This window comes from Chelonia mydas, chromosome 3, assembly GCF_015237465.2.
Source record: "Chelonia mydas isolate rCheMyd1 chromosome 3, rCheMyd1.pri.v2, whole genome shotgun sequence".
Taxonomy (NCBI): Eukaryota; Metazoa; Chordata; order Testudines; family Cheloniidae; genus Chelonia; species Chelonia mydas.
The window spans coordinates 114,102,952-114,126,818 of NC_057851.1; the positions used below are offsets into that span (position 1 = coordinate 114,102,952).

The following is a 23,867-nucleotide window of genomic DNA, read 5'->3' on the forward strand; positions in this document are numbered from 1 at the left end:
AGAGACTACAAGGCTGGAGGAAAGCAATGCAGCCCAGAAGAGGAGACAAAGACAGATAAAGACCTAGAAATGGGCTAAGGCAGGGAGAGAACAGTCTCTCCGGAAGGCTCTGCAGGCGAGTTAGAGAAGTTGGCCAGAGTTTTGAACTCCCTCCACTTCCTTTCTGGCAGTCCAGGGGATCTCCCACTGGGAGGAAGGGGAGAGGATACAGGACTGACCCCAGGACCGGCCTGATATCTTCAGGCTCCGGGTACTGTCCCATGAGCTGCTTCTGCTGGGATATGAAATTACAAGAGAAGGTAGAGCAGGAAGGAAATCAGTAGAACTTGGAAATGTGGCTCTACTGTGAAAATGGCATCACAGAACGGAGTGTTTCTCTCTCAAGGATTCCAGATTAAATCTGTTCAGTTTACAAGTAAAAAGATGTTTTTTCTCAACAGCCCTGCAAACTCAGCCTGGGATCTGACAATGAAGCTGTGCAGTTTTTGTTTCACGGACTCTTGTAAGTAACAGTCTGCAGACTATATTCGCTTTCAGTTACACATGTGCAACCCTATTGCTTATAATAGAGACAGGTCCAACTCCCACGGAGAGGCAACTTCACCCATCCCAAGCTCGAAACCGCCTCTCCTTGCCACCAGGACCTTCCTATGCCTTTCCAGCTACTGGTCTCCTGCTGTCTCATACCAGAAAGAGGCTCAGTCTGTCCTCAGAATCCAAGGGCAGGGATTTTCTGGATGCCAAGAAGCAGTTATGTATTAATTTAAAAAAGAGCTGGTGAGAGCAGATAAGTGGGAAGGAAGCATGCTGTTCTCTGCCTACTCAAGGGTGGAGTGGCCAGAGAAGGATAAAAAAGGGTGGTAGTCATACAATTTTATAACTGGGAAGGAAAAGATGCAGACAGGAGTCGGGATAGGGAAGAGGAGGGAAATGAAAAATAATATGCTAAAAGTTAAAAGGGTTTAATACTTTAATACTTGAGGTCACAGAAAATAAATACCCCCGAGGGCATTCTGTGCCAAAAAATTAAATTCTGCACACAATATTTTAAAATTCTGCAAATTTTATTTGTCAAATAAATGTGGAGGCTCCAGCATGGAATTGGGAAGCACAGGCCACTGGCTGCTCACAGGTGGGAGATCACTGTGCAGCTTCCTCCACCCCCGGGGCACAGACTGTGCAGTCAGGCTGCACACAACCCTGACACAGTGCAAGGAGCAGGCCTGCACCAGAAACACCCCAGGGCTCTGCCCCTCCATGTGGGCAGGCAGGCTCAGCAATGCAGGATCTAAGTGTGGAGGGGCTTTAGTGTGTGGGGATCCAGGTGTGGTTGGGTTGAGAGGGTTCTATGTGGGGAAATATGGATGCAGGTGGGATCCAGGTGCAATGGTAATAGGACTCTGCAATGGGGTTCTGATGAAGGTGGTTGAGGCTCAGCAGGATGGGACTGGCTGTGTGGGGCTCAGTGGGGGATCCAGACACTGGGGGAATGGGCCTCAGTGGGGTGGGGATCCAGGTGTGGGTGGCTCGACAGGGTGGTCCAGGCGCAAGGGGAATGAAGCTTGGGGGGGGGGGGGGGTGTTCTGCGGGAGATCCTGGGTGAGGCTCGGCTGGAAAGTCTGGGTATGAGAAGGTCTGGATGCATGGGGGTTGAGCAGATGGGGGAGCAGCTCCATGTATAGGGGTCCCTTCCCCTGCAGCTGAGGAGCGATGGGTGCATGAATCGGGAGAGAGTGAGTTTGCAGAGCTTCCTGCAGCCGGGGGAGAAATCTGGTGGTGGGTCTGACTCAGCCCCGGATGCCATGCAGGGGAAAAGAAAGTTCTCTCCTCCCCAGCCCAGCCAGGACAAGCAGCTGAGCCCAGCACAGGTTAGGAGCCACCAGCTGGGTCTTCCCCGGTCCCGCCTCCTGCCCCAGTGATTTACCTCTCTGCTGGCTGCCCTAAGCACCCAAAACATACTGCCTGGGAGGGTCGCATGACCACTCTTCTGACTTCCCTTTGCTTCCCTGTCAGAAAGTCATTTTTCTGCGGGGAAGAAAAGAAATATGTGGGGAACATAAATTCTGCACATGCGCAGTGGTGCAGAATTCCCACAGGAGTAAATAAAGACTAGACAGCTCTCAGGCAGATCATTAGCAAAGGGGCAATGACATGGTTGAACAGGATTTAGTTAATTTTATTTTCATTTTTCAACTGTGCATATCAGGTTTTCTAGGCAAAAAAAAAATATACATTTGTATCAAAACAAAAACATTAAAAAGGCAGACCTTCCAAAAATGTTGCAGCCCCCAAAGAATCCCATCCCATCATCAAGTCCATCCTATCATCAAACCTGCCCTGCAAGAACGACCTGAGAAAGCCAACAAGTCTTGCAGTAGGACCCAAGGGTCACCAAAGCCAGGTGCTGGGGGATCAAAAAGGGAAGCAAGTTCCAGACCCAGGCACACTTCCCCAGCCTTCTCTTCTTAATAGCATGGAACTGTTTATCTGAGCTACTCAAGTTATCATAGTTTCCACAGTGTCACACCAGGAAAAAAAGCAATGCCCCCCACACAAACAGGGATCACGGCACTAATGATTCCTACCCAGGGGGTATTCTCTCTTTCAAGAAAGAATGCTACTAGTAATGGTTGATTATTCTCATGTGCAGAAGACTGGGCCACAAGCACTGGGGATAAGCACGGAGGGAATTTCAGACTGGAAATAAATCACACAGTTTCCTGCTCTTTCAATTTTTGGAATCTTGCGTTTATTAAACTATCAATTGGGAAGTGCCTCATCACACTGCTGTGCTGCTGTTCTTGATCCATCCCCAGCTAGTCTCCAAACAGAGCGATGCAGTCACACAACACAGCACTCCCCAATACGTTAGTTGACCATCTTGGTACATCATCTTGATATATCTTCTCTGCTTCTGCTATCTACAGTAGTATAAAAAAAAGCAATGCCTATCCCTTCTCATTTGAATAGTGTTACAAATGTGACGTTATGCCCCATATTATTTATGGCACTATGCTTATGATATAGATGCAGCATAACAGATATTTTATGCAAGATGGGTCTTGTAAGGTATCATCGGAAAGGATATAATTTACTGAATGTGATTATCCAATTTGTATGCATGTATCATTTCTGTATCTAAAGTTAGGAATTCTGACTATGTAACAATTACAATTGTGTGTGTATTTGGGAGAAACCCACCAGAAAACAGGCCATCAGCCTTGATGGGCCATTAGGAAGAAACAATAAGACTTTGAAGATATTAATCTCTCTCCTTCCTGAGAGGCATCCTGGGAAGTTGCTGTGACACTACTAGGCCATGTGGTTATGTCACCTGGTACTAAACACTATCTTGGACTTCTAGTAATTTTCCACTAAAAGGAGTGGGGAGGTCAAGACTGGGAAACAAAAGATTCCCACCTTATTTAAATCTTATTTAAGCCTGGGGAGGTAAGTTGAACTTGGTTCACTCTTCACTGAATCCCCACCCAGGATGACTGCTGGAAACACCTAAGGAACAAGGACAAAGGGAAAAGGGGAGGAGTACTGAACCCAGGCTGGAAAAGGAAAAGAGTCTGTGAATAAGATACCTGAAGATTTAAGCTGCAAGCAGGGTAGCTAACCTTCAAAATTTCTGCAACCTGCCCCAAAAGCAACATTTAGGGTGAGAAATTACTTATTAAAGAGAGTGGTTTCAAGATCTTAAGCTTAGTATGCATGTTTTGTTTTATTTGCTTGGTAATCTGCTTTGTTCTGTTTGCTATCCCCTATAATCACTTAAAATTTACCTTTTATAATTAATAAACTTATTTCTTTTTATAACATAACCCAGTTTGTGTAATTCATATCTGGGGGGCGGCTGGCGGGGCAGGAAGCTGTGCATCTCTCTCCACACCGAGGGAGAGATCTCTCTATAAAGCGTAAGACAATATTGTTGCCAAGAAGGCCAATGGCATTTTGGGATGTATACGTAGGGGCATTGCCAGCAGATCTAGGGACGTGATCGTTCCCCTCTATTCGACATTGGTGAGGCCTCATCTGGAGTACTGTGTCCAGTTTTGGGTCCCACACGACAAGAAGGATGTGGAGAAACTGGAAAACGTCCAGCGGAGGGCAACAAAAATGATTAGGGGACTGGAATACATGAGTTATGAGGAGAGGCTGTGGGAACTGGGATTGTTTAGTCTGCGGAAGAGAAGAATGAGGGGGGGATTCGATAGCTGCTTTCAACTACCTGAAAGGGGGTTCCAAAGAGGATGGATCTAGACTGTTTTCAGTGGTAGCTGATGACAGAACAAGGACTAATGGTCTCAAGTTGCACTGGGGGAGGTTTAGGTTGGATATTAGGAAAAACTTTTTCACTAGGATGGTGGTGAAACACTGGAATGCGTTACCTAGGGAGGTGGTGGAATCTCCTTCCTTAGATATTTTTAAGGTCAGGCTTGACAAAGCCCTGGCTGGGATGATTTAGTTGGGGATTGGTCCTGCTTTGAGCAGGGGGTTGGACTAGATGACCTCCTGAGGTCCCTTCCAACCCTGATATTCTACGATTCTATAATTATTTTGGGTTTACTCCCCAAAAGGGGGTGTGCACTTCAGTGCCGGGCAATTTCCTAGCTGAATCTCCTCATAGAGAGCTGCTTGCAGACTCTGTGATTCTACAACTGATGCATCCCTACCTGTGTGTGTGCGTGCTGCCAGAAAGCCTGATTCAGCAAAACAGGGAGAGGGCCCCCAGGCTAGTGGAGCAGGCAGGCTCAGTGAAATCCCAGCACATCAGGTGGCACCCTGGACCGGGTGGGGGCATGAACAACAGGGGAAGGTGTTCCAACCTGTCACAAAATATATTTAAAACAAACTGACCCAGCTCCAACATTTTGGCATGTACTGATGAAACTCCATTGTTTGGCAATGATAGATGTGTCATTTGTTTGAGGTTTCTTTAAAAACTCTCCAACACTACCGGACAGTTTTTGATATACCAATACATTGCTATGGAAAGGACTGGGATGTCACAGGTGTAACCTGTGACCAGCTCTGGCTCATCCCTGGGAATGGGACTGTAAAACATTTAAGAACACCACACTTTAGAAATATGCACAGATATTTCATTAATCAATTATTTCTTTTAGGTAAGAGACCTTGCTCTTTTCAGTAAGCAGTTTTCAAATTACAGTCCAAAAGAATGGTTTACTTTAAAAGTAAGAAGAGGGGGAAATACTCACTTATTGAAACAGATTTCCCCACTATCATCAGAAAACATTAATAATCTGCATTATTCTAAGCCTTTTCAGTGGTAGTGCTTCACTCAATTGCCTCCAGCCTTAATTTACTCCAATGCTGCTATACACTGAGCAGACTTAAAATATTTCTGAACACCATGCGAGTAACACTGTAGCAGCTGAACTGGGAGTTGATCAGACTGATTTAAATATTGTAGTTTCACTAATGCTCCGTTGCAGCTCAGCATCCCTTCTTATGCCTGGGGATCACTTTCCTGATATTTCGTTTTTAAACTTTCTCTCTCTACATGTTTACTCGTGTCCCAAATCAAATGGTTTACAGTAGCTCACTGGCTATTAATCTGTTCAAAGAATATTTTCATTTTATATTCTGTCACTAAATACTTTACAACTATTTTAGTAATTCCCACAAAGCTGTTTATTGCTGGATGAAACTTTAGAATCAACGTGCTGCCACTGTTCAGCATTAATGAATGCAGTCCAAATAGGTATAGATCCCATAAAATGTATTTTGCTTTTGAGGATCTTCCTCAGAGGAAAAAAAAGTACAAAACTACATGCACTCAAAATTGTACCATTCTAATTGTGGAAGCACTGATCTGATTCCATCGATAAAGGTTATTTCAAGGAGAAAAATTAATCCAAAGAAGGGAAATGTGGGTACCTGGGGCTAGATTCACAAAAGGACTGAGGTGTCTATATAAGTGCCTTATGTCTAATATTTAAGCACCCTGTCACTAACAAAACCACCACTGAGCTGCCACCTAATCTTGTAGGTGCCTACATTTCTTGGGTGCCTATGCTTTTGCTGGTGGGCTCGTGCAAAGCTGCATAAACCCTGACAGGATTCTCAGACTAGGCATTTCTCTGCCTATCTCATCTGCACGGCCCAATCCAGTAGCTATGCTCAGAGTACACCTAATCTATACAAAAAAAAGCTTCTCAGCATTTCCCACTTGCTAGTTTGCTGGCTTCTATGTATCCCTTTCTTATGTACCTAACTCTCCCCATACAATGCATGGAAAGTTTGGGCGTCTAACTCAGGGTTGTGAATTTCACTCATCAGCAGGGTGCTTAGGAGTTAGGCGTTGTAATGCTTAAGTTCCCTTTGTGAATCTAGCCCCAACTTTTTTACATTATATAAAAATGTTAAACCTTGTATTCATTAGTATTATATGGCAATCCCAGTTTATGGTCCAATCCTACAAAGTCAATGAGAGTTTTTATCACTGTCTTCAATAGGAGCAGGAAAAAGGAACATAACTGCTCTATCTGATCTGCTCAGCAGATCCAGCTAGTCCAATATCCCCTTTCAGAAGTGACTAGTACCAGATGCTCCAAAGCAAGGTACAAGAATCAAAGTAGACAATTACGGAATAGCTTATCCACAGCAGAAGAATTTTCTTGACCCTCTCACATAGTGGCTGGTTTATTCCCTGAAACATGACAATTTATATCCCTTCTTTAAAAAATATCCTATCTAATGTCACTGTGAATGTTATCCACATAAATGTTTAACCCTATTTTGAGTCCCACTAAACTCTTGGCCTCAATGAGATCTTGTGACAGTTAGTTCCACAGATTAATTGTATGTGGATGTAAAAGATATTTCCTTTTATCAATTTTAAATTTACCATGTTCTTTTATTTAACTTCTTTATACCATCTCCTCTGTAAACAGTCACAACCTTTTCAAGCTCCCCTCACATGGAAGACTTTCCATGCCTCCTGTCGTTTTATTACTCATCTCTGACTGCCTACTGTATTTCTGCAAATTTTTTTTCAGGATCAGGTCCACGCTGCTTTTGGCCTTGATCCTGAAAGGTGCTGTGTGCCCTCAACTCATTCCAATGGCTTTAACCATCTCTCAGGATCAGTCCTTTTTGTACAACTACTGATCTTTTTATAAGTTGCTGTTACGGTAAAGAATTAGATGAAACTGTAGCTTGCATCTCCTTCTAGCAAAGTCAATGCACAAAGATGACTCACCTCTGGTTTTGGAACAAAGGCTCGGCCTGGAATTGTGAACCGGTTTTGAACAGTGCAGAGATACTGAGCCATGATGGACAGTCTGCTACGTTGCTTGCTTCCCGTGGTGGCTGTGAGCCTCTATGGGATAATCAGAATGTCATTTACAAGTCAGTGAATCCAGACTGACCAAGTGGAAAGAATATTAAAGCTCTATCAACTTGCAGCTTAATCTAAAGGTAAGGATATTTAAAACCAAGAGTAACAAAAGCATTTTTAAAGGCACCCTCTTAAAAGTAAATACAATGATCAAAATTAATGTCCAAACCATCCAAAGTTTTTCTAACATGCCTATTAAGGTATCTAAATTACATACAATTTATTGCCCCAAACCTGTAGTTAAATCTGCACAGGTAGTTCCCTGCACTTCTGTGGAGCTTCACTGATATAAAAATGGTTCTGGGAGCCACCTGAACAGATCTGCTTGCAGGGCTCATGCTGAAGACAGAATTGAGTGACAATGTTCCCAAAGCCTCCCTTGTTCCCAATGTCCATGTTTGAGCGTTCATTTTTCTGGTCTTTTTTAATTCTTGCAAGATCAAATATTAGTCAAATGAGGTTCTTACAGACGCAATATAAGGAAGCAAATAAAAGTATTATTCCCTGTAAATCCATCTGAACTTATTACAAAGATAAGGCTGATTTTTCCCTCCTCAATAACTGGATGACATTTTAAAAATATTGTTAAATGAAACTGTTTAATAAAAATAAGGCAACAAATCTTCAAATTGTTTTCACTTAAAATTCAGCTCTCAAGATCTCTTAATTTTCTTAATTCTTAACCTTAATTTTTCTCTCAAAAAAAGTCTCAAAAAGACTTACAAGGCCAAAATTACTAGTTTTGTAAATGACCACCACAGTAGTCATGCATTATCGGAAACTAAGTATAACTGAGCTAAGAACGAAGCAGTGTTGCAGGTCACATAATGAACCATCAGGTGAGATAATCTTAAATGGAGTAGGTGGAAATGTAATCTCTATCTGCTCTTGGTGCCTCTGTTTGCAGTTAGGAGGCACGGGATACCACACAGAATCTCCCTTGCTAAGCTAGAGAAACGCATGGGAATTTTTTCATACATTTTTCAATGAGTCCTAACATCAGTTCAACTGAACTGGTATGAAAACATGAGGAAGCAGTAGGATAAATGAGGCTCCTTGACTTTCAGCTATGTTAGTTCAAAGTGGTAAAAACTGGTCCGGTCTACACTACCGTGCCCATGATCTGTTAGGAATTGTTTTGTGTGTATTTAGCCAGTGTGGACAAGACCTCAAGGTATTTGTACAAAGAAAGAGAGATAAGTACAGAATGCCAAACATTAGAAGTGGTTCTTATTGCACAGAAGTATCATAAGGTGATTCATGTCCTCATTTGCCACATCACCTTTGTTTTCACAATATATGCAGATGAAAAAGATGACATGGATATCTGATGGTAATGTCTGCATCCAATGTGCCCTCTGGTGAACACAGTACCATTGAAATGTTGGTGTGGCTACTGAAGCCTTGCATACAGTAGGAAATTGAACTGTTGTTGAAAATCCCTGTACTGACACTACAGAGGGTTTAAGTGCTAATGTAGAAAAGACAAAATCATTTTCAATGCTATTTCAGAAAGAGAGCATAACACTTGGTTTTGTCTGGTCTACGCTAGCGCTTAAAATGAAATGACTGAACTGGTTTAACAAGAAAATGCAAGTTATGTGCCACAAAGTTGTACAACGACTTTTACTGTCAGAATCTGTATCATCACTTTTTCCTTGTCTTTCAAACTTCTCATTCCATCTAAAATCCATATATGGGCAATGTTTGATTTTTGTGCCAAATAAAAAATAAAAACAGTAATAAGTATTTTTGGTCATACTTTTTTTTTTCTTCCAACAAAAATAGAAATTCTACTTACTAGTATCTTTCATCTGATGATCTAAACGTGCATCTCTATATACCTCTGTGAAACTAAGCGTTGTTATTCCTGTTTTTCTACTAGTGCATTTTAAGTATTTATAAGACACCTATATCCTGGATATCTAAGTCCAATTTTTTTTACAAACAGCTAAACGGAGGTAGAAAGGTGAAACAACTTGCCTTAGGTCTAAACAGAGCGCGTCAGATCCAGGAATAAAACCTAGAAGTTCTGACTCCCAGTCTCCTGGCTGACCATAAGGTAACCTGTTTTTTTACTGAAGGTAGTATATTTCCCCAAAAGGCATACCAACTCATATAAATAACAGAAATGTGAACCATAACACTGAAAGACTTTGATCTTTTTTATAAAATATTCATTGGAATCATGCACATTTAAATAAATGAGAAACCAAGAAACAGAAGATCCTACAGTGTAAACACAACAACCAGCACTGACTCATTCCATGACCTTGAGAACATCACTCCACTTTATAACGTTCAGTCTTTTCAGCTTTCTAAATACAATGAACTTAACGGGTATGCTATTTTGCATGTCATTCGAGCTATGCTGGGTGCAGAAACACTATAATCTGCATGTCATGTTGAAAAAAAAAACCCCTAAAAGGCACATACAGCTGGTTATAGCTATATAAAGTACGGAGTGTTTTTATGTTCTCAATTCTCTTTGTATTTCTTTCTTCCTGCTATCATAGCATTCCACATCTTTCCACTTTATATTTTAAAGCCTAATCTATTAGCCATTTTTTAATGTTTAGGCTAATAGCTCTTATCAAGTATTTTGGGGGAAAGAACTGGATCTTGTGTGTCAGAAATCACATGGACTCAGACGATAAAAGAAGGCTGCTTTATTTCACATTCACAAAATACAGACTACTTGTCCCAGATGTTCTCTACAGCTATATACTGGAACCACTTAAGTACTTATCTCAAACCCTGTCCTCCCAAACACTGCAGTAAATGTAGCAGAAGGATGGGAGCTCTAGGTACCCGAAATAACAAGAGAGGTTTAATTTATGGCATACCATCACTGTATTTCTCATTTACACAAGTCACAAAAGGCCTTGCAGGTAAAACTTAATGTCTAACCTGCTTTTCAGTTTGGAGCAGCTACTTTAGCCTTTTGAGTGCAACACATAGAATATACACTCAGGTAACAAACAAAACTGAATACTTACAGAACAATGAAGTGGTTGAGAAAATGGTAATCTGGTTTTCTCAAACACTGAATGAAATAAGCTAAAAAAATGTCTGAGGGCATTGTAGAGTGAGTCAGCTGATCATCAGCTGACTAGAAACATCTGAGAGAGTCTGTGGAGAGCAGGAAGATCAATTTCGCTTTCATCAAGTTTCTTAGTTTTCAAATGAAATGTAACCAGTCAAAAACTGCTCCAGGAGTTCTTAGAATTGGAAACTGATTTGGTGCACTCAGTTTTATTCTTATCAGAGTCAGGGTATGGTGAAGAGATTGGCAATGGTTCCATTCTGATTTCTGGCATCAAGATTATATTCAGGAAAGCAAAGACCAGCGTCTATGGGCTCCACTGACAAGAAATTTCCTATGTTTGAAGTGTTTAATCATTGGTGGGAATCAGTGATATGACATATTTCAAATCTGAAAATCTTCTGTTAGCAAGGGAGGTCTAAAATAAAGCAGGGTAAAAAATTGCTTCCAGTGTAATTCTTGAGGTGACTGAAAGGTTTAGAAAAACAAGATGAAATGCTAACTCAAAATGTCACGTCAGCTGATGTGGAAAGGAAATAGTTGAAGACAGAAAAGGAACATGCTGTGGAAGCTACCTGGAATGAAGCAGTCAGACTTCAGAGAAAACAAGATTGTGAAATGTTTCAATGCTTAAGGGATATTTGTCTCCCACATAAGAAGAAACTTTTTATAAACAGTGTGCAATGAAGAGAACTGAGCAGATTTTGAAAATTAATATTAAACTGTATAATTTGTAGCTAAGCACACACAAACTTAAGCACTGTGCCAGGTTTCCTGCCTTAAAATTACAATTTCAGAGCAGTATAGACTATTAGGCAGTTTTAAAACATTCTGCAAGTCAACAAAATCTCTCTCAGGCTTTTCTCATCTATAACTAAAGTAATTAGGTGCTGAAATAATTTGTCCAATTGTAAGTTTTTAATAAGCCAATAACAAAACTTACCTCTGCTACTTCCTTCTGAAAAGTCAAAGTCATCTGAGTTCGGCCATAAACGAAAGGTCCATCTCTATTGGAAACATTTTCAAGCCACCTGATGATTAGAGGAGTTGAAACACTGAATGGCAGATTTCCAATGATATGCACATTTGGTGGATCTATAAGAATTTGAAAAGAAATCTTTTGTAAAAATAGGTAGATAAGTGGGGTAGGGTGAAAAGCTGTGGTTTTGTGGAACACCGATCACTTTCTACAATTAGAGAGGGCTGCATAATTTGGAAGGCCTCCACCTCAGTAGAAGAGGGGACAGGCTGGCTAGAGCACTCAGGAGGGAATTAAACTAATAGCAAAAGGGGAGGGTACAAAGAAGGAAGATATGAGCCCTCAGAACAAAATCGAGATGTTGAGAACAAAATTTATTCAAGAAACCAAAGAATGTAAACAGAAAAAAAAAATCTTGAATTGCCTATACACTATGCTAGGAGTCTAGGTAACAAACAAGAGAAACAGGAAATGCTCATTTATGAGCATAAATTTGATCTAGCTGGTATTACTGAAACCTGGTGGGATGACTGACATGACTGGAATGTTAAATCAATGGTTACGACCTATTTAAGAAGTATCAAAATGGGAAAAGTGGGAGTGGCACTATGTAAAAAGTGGCATTACTTATTTCCACGTCCCTAATAACGCAGAAGAAAATTATCTTGAATGCTTATGGCTTAATGTCCTAACAGATAAAGCACAAGATGGGATAGTAGTTGATGACTGCTACAGACCATCACATCACACCGGGGAACAGGATGACTATCTACTTATGCACTCATCTACAATATGTAGGAACAAAAACTGTTATCCTGGGGGACTTCAATTTGAGTGACATATGCTGGAGGTCTCATGCTGCCACTACTTAAAACATCCTTGGAATTTCTAAACATTATAGATGACAATTTCCTAATTCAAAAAATGTTGCAGCAACATATATTATACCTTGTCCTAACAGATAAAGAGAACTGAGCACAGAACTAAAAGTGAATGGTAGCTTAGGTACAAGTGATCAGGACTTGATCACATTTATAACGTGCAAGTGGAATAAAGTCCAGACCAGTAATACACACACACTTGGTGCTTTAACAAGGCCTATTTCACAAAACTGAAAACAATTATGAGCCAAATGAGTGGAGTTCTGGCCAAAAGAGTGATGCTTCCCAGGATCGCATTAACAGGGGAATATTGAGTAGGAGAGGCTATTTTGCTTCTGTATTTGGCACTGATGTGAGCGCGGCTGGAATACTGTGTCTACTTCTGGTACCCACAATTCAAGAAGGATGTGGATAAATTGGAGAGGGTTCAGTGCAGAGCCAGGAGAATGATTAAAGGATTAGAAAACATGCCTTACAGTGACAGACTTAAGGAGCTCAATCTATGTAGCTTAGCAAAGAGAAGGTTCAAGAGCGCCTTGATTACAATCTAAGTACCTTCAGTCTAGCAGAGACAGGTATAACACAAACCAATGGCTGGAAGTTGAAGCTAGACAAATTCAGGTGAGAAATACAGCATAAATGTAATGGTGAGAGTAATTAACCACTGGAACAATTTACCAAGGGTCTAAGTGGAGTCTCCATTACTGACAATTTCTAAATCAAGATTGGAGGTTTTTCCTAAACGATATGCTTTAGGAATTATTTTGGGGAAATTCTACGGCCTGTCCTATAGAGGAGGTCAGACTAGATGATCACAATAGTCCCTTCCAAGCTTAGAATCTATAATCAAATGCATCTTGACAGAGTTTACACAGAAACAGCTTTACCCTTATTCTTCTTTTCATATGCAATAAACAATTCTGGGAACTTTCTAACATCCATCCTGTGTATCTGTATCCAAACTAATCAGACAATAGAATTCTTAAAAGCATCAGTTCTAGAAAAGTACATTTTAAAAATTCAACTCCATCCTCATATACACATTTGCGCATACCCACGTTTTATTAAATTCCCAATAACATGGGAAGATGCAATACAGCAGGGGATTTTCCAAAAAGAGTTAACGGAATATGTTTCCTTTGAATCTCAAATTAGAAAAAAAACTTTTAATGTTCTTCTGGCATCCACCAGATGCTGTGTCTATCTTTGACTAAGAAATCAGGTTTTGGAAAAGACGACTAAACTTACCTATAAGTTTATCTAGTACTGTCATATGGTTTTAGGAGAAAAGGTGAAATCCAGCCATAAGAAAACGCCAAGATTTGATAAAAAGCCATGATTAGACCTTATACTTTCCCAGTATGCATGACCAAAGGGTCAGCAATATAATTCAAGTACCACGAAACTCTCCAAGTTTCAAAGAGGATTCTACAAGACTCTTCAGTGGGGTTACAACAGAATTTAATAAATGGTGGTTTATCACACAAAAGCAGGAGGATGGGGGAAAATAACAATATGTGCACTATGTGTTTTACTTCTGTGCTCTTCAGAAACTGTTTTTTCCACAATGACAACATTCTGAGGCTAAAAGAAAAGGAGTACTTGTGGCACCTTAGAGACTAACCAATTTATTTGAACATAAGCTTTCGTGAGCTACAGCTCACTTCATCGGCTGCATACTGTGGAAAGTACAGAAGATCTTTTTATACACACAAAGCATGAAAAAATGGGTGTTTACCACTACAAAAGGTTCTCTTCCCCCCCCCCCCCCCCCCAGCCCCACTCTCCTGCTGGTAATAGCTTATCTAAAGTGATCACTCTCCTTACAATGTGTATGATAATCAAGTTGGGCCATTTCCAGCACAAATCCAGGTTTTGTAGTGGTAAACACCCATTTTTTCATGCTCTGTGTGTATAAAAAGATCTTCTATACTTTCCACAGTATGCATCCGATGAAGTGAGCTGTAGCTCACGAAAGCTTATGCTCAAATAAATTGGTTAGTCTCTAAGGTGCCACAAGTACTCCTTTCCTTTTTGCAAATACAGACTAACACGGCTGTTACTCTGAATCCTGAGGCTAGTACTTGCAAAGGTATCAACCATTTTAAATTATACAAATTCAGCCTCTTTGCCTTAGGGCGTGTCTACACTTAAAAGGCTGTAATGGCTCAGCTGCACCGACCTAGTTCTTCAGTAAAGACGCTACCTAAGCCAACAGGGGGGCTTCTCCTGTTGGCGTAGATACTCCACCTCCCCAAGAAGAGTAGCTATGTCCAGGGGAGAAGACCTACCATTGACGCAATGCTGTTTACAACAGGAGTTAGGTTGGTATAACTGCCTTGCTCAGGGATTTGGATCTTCCACTTCCCTAAGTAACAGTTATACCATAACTATAAGTTGCTAGCGTACATCAAGTCTCAGACAAGGTAGGAAATAGGCGATTCTCATGTTTTGTTTTTTATTTTGGAGGAAAGAAAACCAGCCTCTCTAATCTTACCTTTCAGGAGAAGATCACTTTGAAGGGTTAACTATTAACAGCTAAAATGTAAATCTGGGTGAGACTAGTCAACTGCTATCCACCAAAAGGGATCAAAACCCATGTGTCCTAGATGAAGTGAGAGGAAATGGAAATCATGACAAATAACTCCAGGTACCTTGTCAAACAAACTGATTCGCATAGCAACTGTTTGGAGGAAACAACAAATATACTGAAAACAGATACTAACCATCTTCCCACTTCTTTTGAAGGTGTTTTGGAAAAGCTCTCTCCATCTTGTATGTCAAAATGTCCCCATGAACAATGTGCACTTTTCCCGGAGCTGCTTCAGACAGCATCTATTTGTTAGCAAGCAAGCAGAATTAGTAGATTTAGCTCCAATAAAATTTGGTAAACTTTTAAACATACTGAGCCATACGCATCCTTTGCTTCAATGGAGTTACGTTAGGCATGAATCTGGCCCTATATTTTGATCCTCACATACATGTAGTAGTAAAATAGAATAATTATCTTTTAGGTCTGAGCACATTATAAATAAAAGATGAACAAAACGCACATTTCCATGCAAAAGCTACACACACACACACACACACAAAAACAAACCCAATACAAACAAAAGGTCTGATTCTATACACCTACTATTCACTACTTGTGAGAATAAAGGGATACACGATTGAGAGTTTAGATCTAATACAAATAATTAAAGATTTAAGAATTTTCAAGCCTGGAATGAACACGGATTATTAAAATATATTGGAGAAAATTCTCAAATGTCAATGTAACTTATTTGTGCTTCAAACCTGCAAAACTCTCATATAAGGCTTGATTCTGCAAAATCCTGAGCACTCTGGCCTGATCAAGCAAAACACATTATTAGTCCCACTCAAATCAATGGCACTATTCACACACTTAAAGTTAAGTACATGCTTACGTGTTGTGCAGGATCAGGCTAAAGGATTTAACACCTTGCAGGATCAAGTTTACAATGCAAATCTATACAGCCATGAAAGAAGGAGTTTTGTACTGAAACAAACTTGTGGATAATAGTTTGTTTATACAAAAATAAATGTACTTTGAAATTTTCAGTGCTTTGCTCCCTTTCTTTTTATATTAGAGATATCTGTTATTAAGGGCTTGTCTAGAGAAACAGCAAGTGGCGGTGTAAATCTACAGTGCACTAGCATGCCACACAATCTATGTGGACCCTGCTCACTTGCACAAAAAATTCCCCTAGTGCACACTGATGTACTCCCATTTCAAAATGGAGATGATCAAAATGCACTAGGGAACTGTAAATGTGCGCTAACAGGGTCCACATGAACAGTTAGTGAGCAGCATGCTACTGCACTGTAGATTTACATCTTAGCTTGGCGTGCACTAACCGTTTATCTAGTCAAGTCCTTAGTGGGTTTTTTTCTTTTGTTTTCTAAGTAATTAGATTCTCCCTCATGAGCCATCTACTGCTGCTTGACCTTGCATTGATTCATAATGCTTCATTTAAGACAGTGTATTTGAAATTATGTCTTCACTGTAGGATCAAACAAGCAGAGAAATAGTCTTTGAGACAGCAAACCATAATAGTAAATCAAAAACACTGGTAGTAAGTACACACAGTAAGAAACATGTGAAAGATACACTGATGTGTTTTAATCTGATAGCTGCAATGTTTTTCCGTTTAAATAAAAGTGCCCCTATTGAATATACTATTTATGGAGCAAATCACTTTTTATATTTAGCAAGTATCAGAGGAAGATTTTTATTATTTTTAAAACAGATTAGGAAAAACAGATGAACAACGAAAAAGCAATTTCGGTTTGTGTGTGTGAACATTCAAACCTATGTTATAAACAGCTAAATGTTTTGAGTTTAATCAATGAAAAAAGGGAACTGATTTTTGTGATAGCTTAGATTTATTGCTTATCAAGTCATTTCAGCAGCATCATTTGCATATTCAATTTCAATCATGCAGCTTCACTCGGGGATTTGGACAGGATGAAAAACGTTTTAAAAGTTCACCTCTATACTGCTTAATGGAAAACCAACTTTCTCAGCTTTCTGAGCCAAAGGAAACTGCTGCTTTCCAGGAATGTTCATAGACATAGCAATGAAGCAGAGATTTAAATTCCATGCAGGGGATACTGAAATGGAGTTTAACTCTTAAAAAAAATAAAAAAAGAAGTCCCCCTCTCTTTTAAATTATTTTCAACTAGAGAGAGAGAAAAAAAATCTAACATGAAACAAGTCTGGAATTTTAATTCAAACCAATTTAAGAGTAGACGTCATCACTGCAGCAGTAGTTTAGCTACCTATAAGTAGCTATTCTGCCTTGATATGTTAATTTTTACTGTGAAGGGTGACATCCAAGGATGCCAGATAACATAATAAGATCAATGGAGTAAGTAAATAGTACCAAACGAAGTAGACAGATGTCCATACAAATAACAGGCGGTGATCATATGTGAAATTGTTTTTTTAATAGTGGGTTTCGCTGTCAAGAAGGGTCTTTAGTTTTTTTAAGTGACTATAGTTTGCATAATTTAAAAATTCATTAGCATATTAGAGACAGAAAATAAAACAGTTTAAGGTTCTTGTCAGCACTATAAAAGTAAATAGGTATAAGTAACTATCAGGGTTCCTTCCCCACTCTGAACTCTGGGGTACAGATGTGGGGACCCGCATGCAAGACCCCCTAAGCTTATTTTTACCAGCTTAGGTTAAAAACTTTCCCAAGGCATAAATTCCACCTTGTCCTTGAACAGTATGCTGCCACCACCAAGTGATTTAGACAAAGAATCAGAGAAAGGACCACTTGGAGTTCCTGTTCCCCCAAAATATCCCCCCAAATCCTTACACCCCCTTTCCTGGGGAGGCTGAGAATAATATCCTAACCAACTGGTTACAAAGTGAACAGAGACCCAAATCTCTTGATCTTTGGACACTGGAAAAAAAAAAAAACATCCCAATCAGTTCTTAAAAGCAGGTTTCAGAGTAACAGCCGTGTTAGTCTGTATTCGTAAAAAGAAAAGGAGTACCTGTGGCACCTTAGAGACTAACCAGTTTATTTGAGCATGAGCTTTCGTGAGCTACAGCTCACTTCATCGGATGCATAGCATATATTTTTTGTTTTTTTTTTTGTTTTTTTCCTGCAAACCCCCCCCCAAGACGCTCTGGTTAAACTTGGATTATTGCTGTGCACATTGTAAGATGAGCTGTTGCCAGCAGGAGAATGAGTTTGTGTGTGTGGTTTTTGGAAAAAGGGGGTGTGTGGGGGGGGGTGAGAAAACCTGGATTAGTGCTGGAGGTGACCCACCTTGATTATCATGCGCATTATAAAGAGGGGTTTCAAAAGGGGGATGGGCTGTTGCCAGCAGGAGAGTGAATTTGTATGTGTGTGTGTGGGGGGGGGAAAAGGGTGAGAAAACCTGGATTTGTGCTGGAAATGGCTCTACTTGAGGATCACTTTAGATAAGCTGTTGCCAGCGGGGGAGTGAGGTGGGAGGAAGTTTTGTTTCATGGTCTCTGTGTGTATATAATGTCTTCTGCAGTTTCCACGATATGCTATGCATCCGATGAAGTGAGCTGTAGCTCACGAAAGCTCATGCTCAAATAAACTGGTTAGTCTCTAAGGTGCCACAAGTACTCCAGTTCTTAAAAGAAGAATTTTATTTAAAAAAAGAAAAGGTAAAAATTCCCTCTGTAAAATCAAGTTGGAAGATAACTTTACAGGGTAACAAAAGATGCACAACGCACAGAGGAACCCCCTCTAGCCTTCGTTTCAAAGTTACAACAAAACAGGGATAAATCTTCCTCCAGCAAAGGGAAAATTCACAAGTTGAGAAAACAAAGAAACTAATACTCCTTGCCTGGCTGTACTTACAATTTATGTAATATGAGAGACTGGTTCAGAATGGTTTGGAGGACATGGATTGATGTCCGGTCCCTCTTAGTCCCAAAAGCGAACGAACACAGAAACAAAGAACCCAAAACAAAGCCTCTCCTCCTCCCCACCCCCAGATTTGGAAGTATCTTTTGTCCCCATTGGTTCCTTTGGTCAGGTGCCAACCAGGTTATTTGAACTTCTTAACCCCTTACAGGTAAGGAGGAATTTTAGGTTACCCTTATTGCTATGACCGTAACAAATTAGAAAAAACAAAATGTGTTTTTTCAGATGCAACTTTGTGTCTTAATAGCCAACTATTACCTATTGCCCTTTAACTTTCACTACACTGGTAAATTCCACTGCATTTTATGAAACCTGTTGGCATAAAATTGCAACAGAACATTGCTAATTTGAACTAATGACTGGGACACCCATTGTGAATTAATGCAGTTTAGGGCAAATCCTGCATCCATCAAGGGTCCTCTGGCAGAAGAATTAATGAGGTTCCACAAACTTCTAGGCACAAAGTACCAGGGGGAAGATGGGACCAGAGGCTTTGTCACTTCAGTTCCTCTTGCCCTCCACCTTGTATCTGAGTGGGTATAAAGGGCACTGACAGATACTTCCACCAATAGGCTGAATTCACCACAATGGAAGAGTTCTGCAGTCATTCCATCGCTCAGTCTAAGGGGAAAATCCGACCTCTGCCCTCTTTATAAAAAGTCTGCCTAGCCAAGTTATCAGGTTGTATGCCAGCATGAGGCTATGACCCTTTGAGGATGAAATTTAGATAATTTTACAGGAATCCCCTGACCAAATTATGCACAATAATTCACTAAGGACTGGCATATAAGCGCTCTACCAAAAGCCAGTAGCCCACTGGCCATCATAATCATTGTGAAATGTATGTACAGATAATATTTAAGAAGTTATGTACCTATACTGGAAATTGAGTTCTTAAAGCCTTGAAGTTAAAGGCAGGTTACCTGGTGACCTGTCTTGGACAGGTTCTGCTCAGGAGGGCACAGGAGACACTTATCTCTACATCTGGTCACTGTGTATTGTGCGCCTCACAATGTAAGTCTATTTGCATACTAAGCCACCAACTAATCAAGACTGCTAAATTGACTAGAGATCACCATATCTACAGGAAAGGAACACACCGCATGGAGGGTGTCCAGTTTATGACTAAAATGAAAGGATTCATCAAGTGTATCAAAAGAATGCAGAGAGACACACCATATCCTTCACTGAGTAGAGAAGTTGACAAAATGGACTGTTTCATGAAAAAGGGATCACAGCCCGCCTGGCTGAAAAACGCTGGAGAACAATACTGTAAGACATGAAAGTGACTAGTTAAATAAGTCTAGGTTCTAGAATGCAAGTTATGATTTTATTTTATATGCAGTCATTTATTTCCAATACTTCTACTTGCTATCACTTAAATCTCTATACTTTGTTAAATAAACTTATTTGTTTTCACTATAAACTTTTCTAAATGCTGTTTATTAAGCGGAGGAGCAATCTGAGGTGTAACTCATAAGCTGGGATGTATTTTCCCTTTGAGAGCAGTGGATTTGGGAATACAGCAAATGTTCAGTGGAACAACTGCTGAACTCTGCAGAGGGTCATTCAAAGGGCTTGAGGGTTGAAGCATGCCCACTGCTAACCTGCGGTGGGGCAGCAGAGTTCAAGTTGGCAGGGGTGGAATGCTTCTATTGCCTATAGCCCAGGGAGTTGACCCCCAGCAGGCAAAGACCAGGCATCCTCACAGTAAGGGTACAGGGTAGTGAGGTGCCTCACAACCCCACCTCATTAGGATGTGCTACAAAAAAAAAAAAAAAAAAAAAAACAACCCACAATGAAATCCAGTTCTTTGTCTTTTAACATATAGGATAAAGTTCTACCTGCATACATATGTCAGATTAGGTTTGCATGTGCACATTTGATTTGAGGGCAGAATTTTGCTCTTAGGCTCTGTATTGTTTTCAATAAGACCCCTACTTCAATATTATGAAGCAAAAAATCATGGGAAAGTCTGAAAATAACTTAGTAAAAATGCAGAATGCTTTAAAGGTCATTGGTTTCACACATGGTAAAAGATTCTTCTAAATAACAGTCCCCAATTGTTATTTTAATATCTAGCTTTTTCTGCTATTCAAATCCCAGGCCTTTAATGTACAGCTATTCTAGACTGAGACAGAGAACTTTCAGTGAAAAACAGAGGTTATGACCCACATCAAAGAGGGACTCATTCTGTAATTTATCATAATCTTATTTGGAAAATAAAGCTCAAAACCAAATTTAATACTAATGGATGCAAGATACTATTTGTTTATTCACACCCACTCTTACTCAACGTCTCCAATACACTGAATAGCCTGTCAAAAGCATAGGAACTTCTGCTGTGAGGGGCTTGCTACTGAAAAACAGTGACTCACTCAACTAGTCTGTATATATGTCTAAGATACTTTGCTGGAGGACTCTAGAAGTGGTGCTTCTATTTAGAGGAATCTGCTTCTGCAGGAGTTTTTGAAAGCCAAACAAAAATGTACTGGCTAATTCAAGCAATTATCTGATAAGATATGCACAAAGAATTAATTACATCATATACTTTCTTACTTGGTTCAAATAATGGTGATTTATGAGTCAATTATGAGATTCAAATTTATTAACTGGTGGATAATGATTATACTCAATAATCTTAACGGATGCAGTTATAACAACAACTGTATCAGGATGATCCTAACTACAACAGTTTTTGCAAAGACAGCATGGGTCTGCAACTGTTTCAATTGTATTTTCCACTCCATGCATCTGATGAAATGGGTTTAACCCACGAAAGCTTATGCCCAAATAAATTTGTTAGTCTGTAAGGTGCCACAAGGACTCCCTGTTGTTTTTGCTGATACAGACTAACATGGCTACCTCTCTGAAACCTGTTTCATCTGAGTGGGGCCGAGCATTATTATCCTTCGTTTGGGCTGAAGAAATGATTTTCACGAAAAGAGATTAGAAGTACAAAAATGTCATCATATCAATCTGGTGAAAAAGATCTGACCAGATAAATGGTGTGTGAGATGGACTATAAACTATTTTAAATCTCAAAACCTTAAAAGGATTTCTACATAAATTGGTATTAAGCAGTATTATTCCAATTAATGGGTAATGCATCCAATCAAACATAATAAAACAGATTAGTTTAATCTATGTGGCTGAACAGTGTACATTAAACAACTGGCCACTATGAAAGAAGCAGAGAACACTGCAATATTTCTGATACAAGTTGTTTTAGAGCTAGGAGTACTTTTTTCAATTGTTCAGATCAAAATAGGAAATCTAATTTTTGTTCAAGTACTTTAACTTCTTAAATGTTTAAACATGTATTAATTATACAAAAACAATTTATTTCCTATTTGATACCTGCAGTCCTGGAATAAATCGAGTATCTTTTTCAACTAACAGGAGTTGAGCAACATCAGCATTCAGAATGGATCTTGTAATTCCTCCTGGCCCAGGGCCCACCTCACAGACATGGGCATCTTTCAGCTTGCCAGCCTGTCTAGCTATCTTATCTGTAAGTCACAAAGCACATACAAAGCTTTTATTTTGCAGGGCACTGAGCTCACCAAGATCAATACAGTTTGTGTTTCTACAGTAAACAATGAGTTTAACACAGAAGAGACATAAACAATGACACCTCCTGGTTAAACGAGGGGAGTACTGTTGTTTTATGGAGACTGCTAAACAGCACAGAATTCAGTTTCATTTCTAGATTACCAGAGAAACTCATATAACCAAACAGAGAGCTTGCACAGTCAGGTGCTTAATGTATTTTGTTAATTACAGAATCTATTAAAAAAGATAGAAAAATAATTTTCTCCTTACAAATAGGAAATTCAATTCTCTTTCTGGTAGGTAACCCCTGTGGCATCTCTGTAGAGTCTGTCCATTTTAAAGGGAAATTCCATTACACTGAGGCAGTTCCAAACAAATATAAAATGAACAAGGCTAAAAAGGAGCAGCCTGGGGATTAAGATATCTAGGAAGCAGAGCTATTTGAGATAAGAGATTGGGGGAACCCTGGAACAAGAACCAGGAAAGATTAGGGCAAAACGGGAGCAGAGTTGGTTGTGGACAGATAAAGGTTAAAGGAGTGGGGAGCAGAAAAATCTGTACAAAAGGAGGTGGAGAAAACCAGGGTCAGACATTAGAAGATCACAGGGAGTGGTAACAAACAAACAAACAAAAAAAAAGAAAAAAAAGGGGGGCGGGGTTGCAAAGTGGAACCACTTTAACAGAAGAGGCTGAGCGAGACCCAGACGTGACTACCCAATAGGCTGACAGGGCACCTGGCAGGTACCAGACCAGGGTTCAAGTCCCCACTCCACATCAAGCAGTATGAGGATTTGAATCTGGGTCTCCCATATCCTAGATGCGTATTCAGCTTCTATGCTATTGGATATAAGCAGACACAGGCAGCACAACCACCGTCTCTGTTTTAAGCAAGGCCTGATATACCAGATGCATATTACGGGCAAAGCAGGCAGTGGATGCCTATCTTGTGAATCCCGCTGGGGCTCAGGTGTGAATTAGACACTAAGCTGCTCAGTGGCATGAGGACTGAGATGGCTGTGTGCATGTTAGGGCTGCCAAACCTCCCGAATTGGCTGGGAGTCTACCAGAATCAGCCTCAATCTCCTGGTGACTACTAAAAACAATCCGGGAGATTTTAATAGGCCAAAAGTCCGGTCAGCGGTGCAGTGGGGCTAAGGCAGGCTCCCTACCTGTCCTGGCTCCGCACGGCTCCTGAGAGTGACCAGAATGTCCGGATCCTAGGTGCAGGGGTGGCCAGCGGATCTCCATACACTGCTCCCAAGCGCCGAGTCCACAGCTCCCATTGGCCAGGAACTACAGCCAATGGGAGCTGTGCGGGCGATGCCTACAGGCAGAGGCAGCACAGGGAGCCACCTGGCTGCCCCTGAGCCTAGGAGCTGGACATGCCAGCTGCTTCCAGGAGCTGCCCGAGGTAAGCACCGCCCTTCCGGAGTCTGCACCCTTCACCGCCTCCCGCACCCCAACCCCCTGCCTCAGTCCTGAGCCCCTTCTGCACCCAAACTCCTTCCCAGAGCCCACATCCCCTCCCTCACCCTAATCCCCTGTCCTGAGGCCCCTCCTGCACCCCAAATTTCTCATCTCTGGCTCCCCCCCAGAG

At 40.5% G+C, this 23,867-nt stretch overlaps 1 protein-coding gene across 7 annotated transcripts in view; it reads right to left on the reverse strand.

Moving 5' to 3' along the window:
- Window positions 1–23,867, reverse strand: part of TFB1M (transcription factor B1, mitochondrial) — a 45,476-nt gene that overhangs the window by 17,266 nt on the left and 4,343 nt on the right. For 5 of the 7 annotated variants that reach the window (XM_027819769.3, XM_027819771.3, XM_027819770.3 and 2 more), the window contains exons 3-6: window positions 22,076–22,227; window positions 15,002–15,110; window positions 11,359–11,510; window positions 7,232–7,351 (exon numbers count right to left, since the gene is read on the reverse strand). In XM_027819769.3, the coding sequence (XP_027675570.1) occupies window positions 7,232–7,351; window positions 11,359–11,510; window positions 15,002–15,110; window positions 22,076–22,227 (533 nt within the window). Of the gene's footprint in view, window positions 1–7,231; window positions 7,352–11,358; window positions 11,511–15,001; window positions 15,111–19,891; window positions 19,912–22,075; window positions 22,228–23,867 lie in introns of those variants that run through there. The other 2 variants (XM_043543188.1, XM_037895034.2) reach the window with 2 other exon arrangements.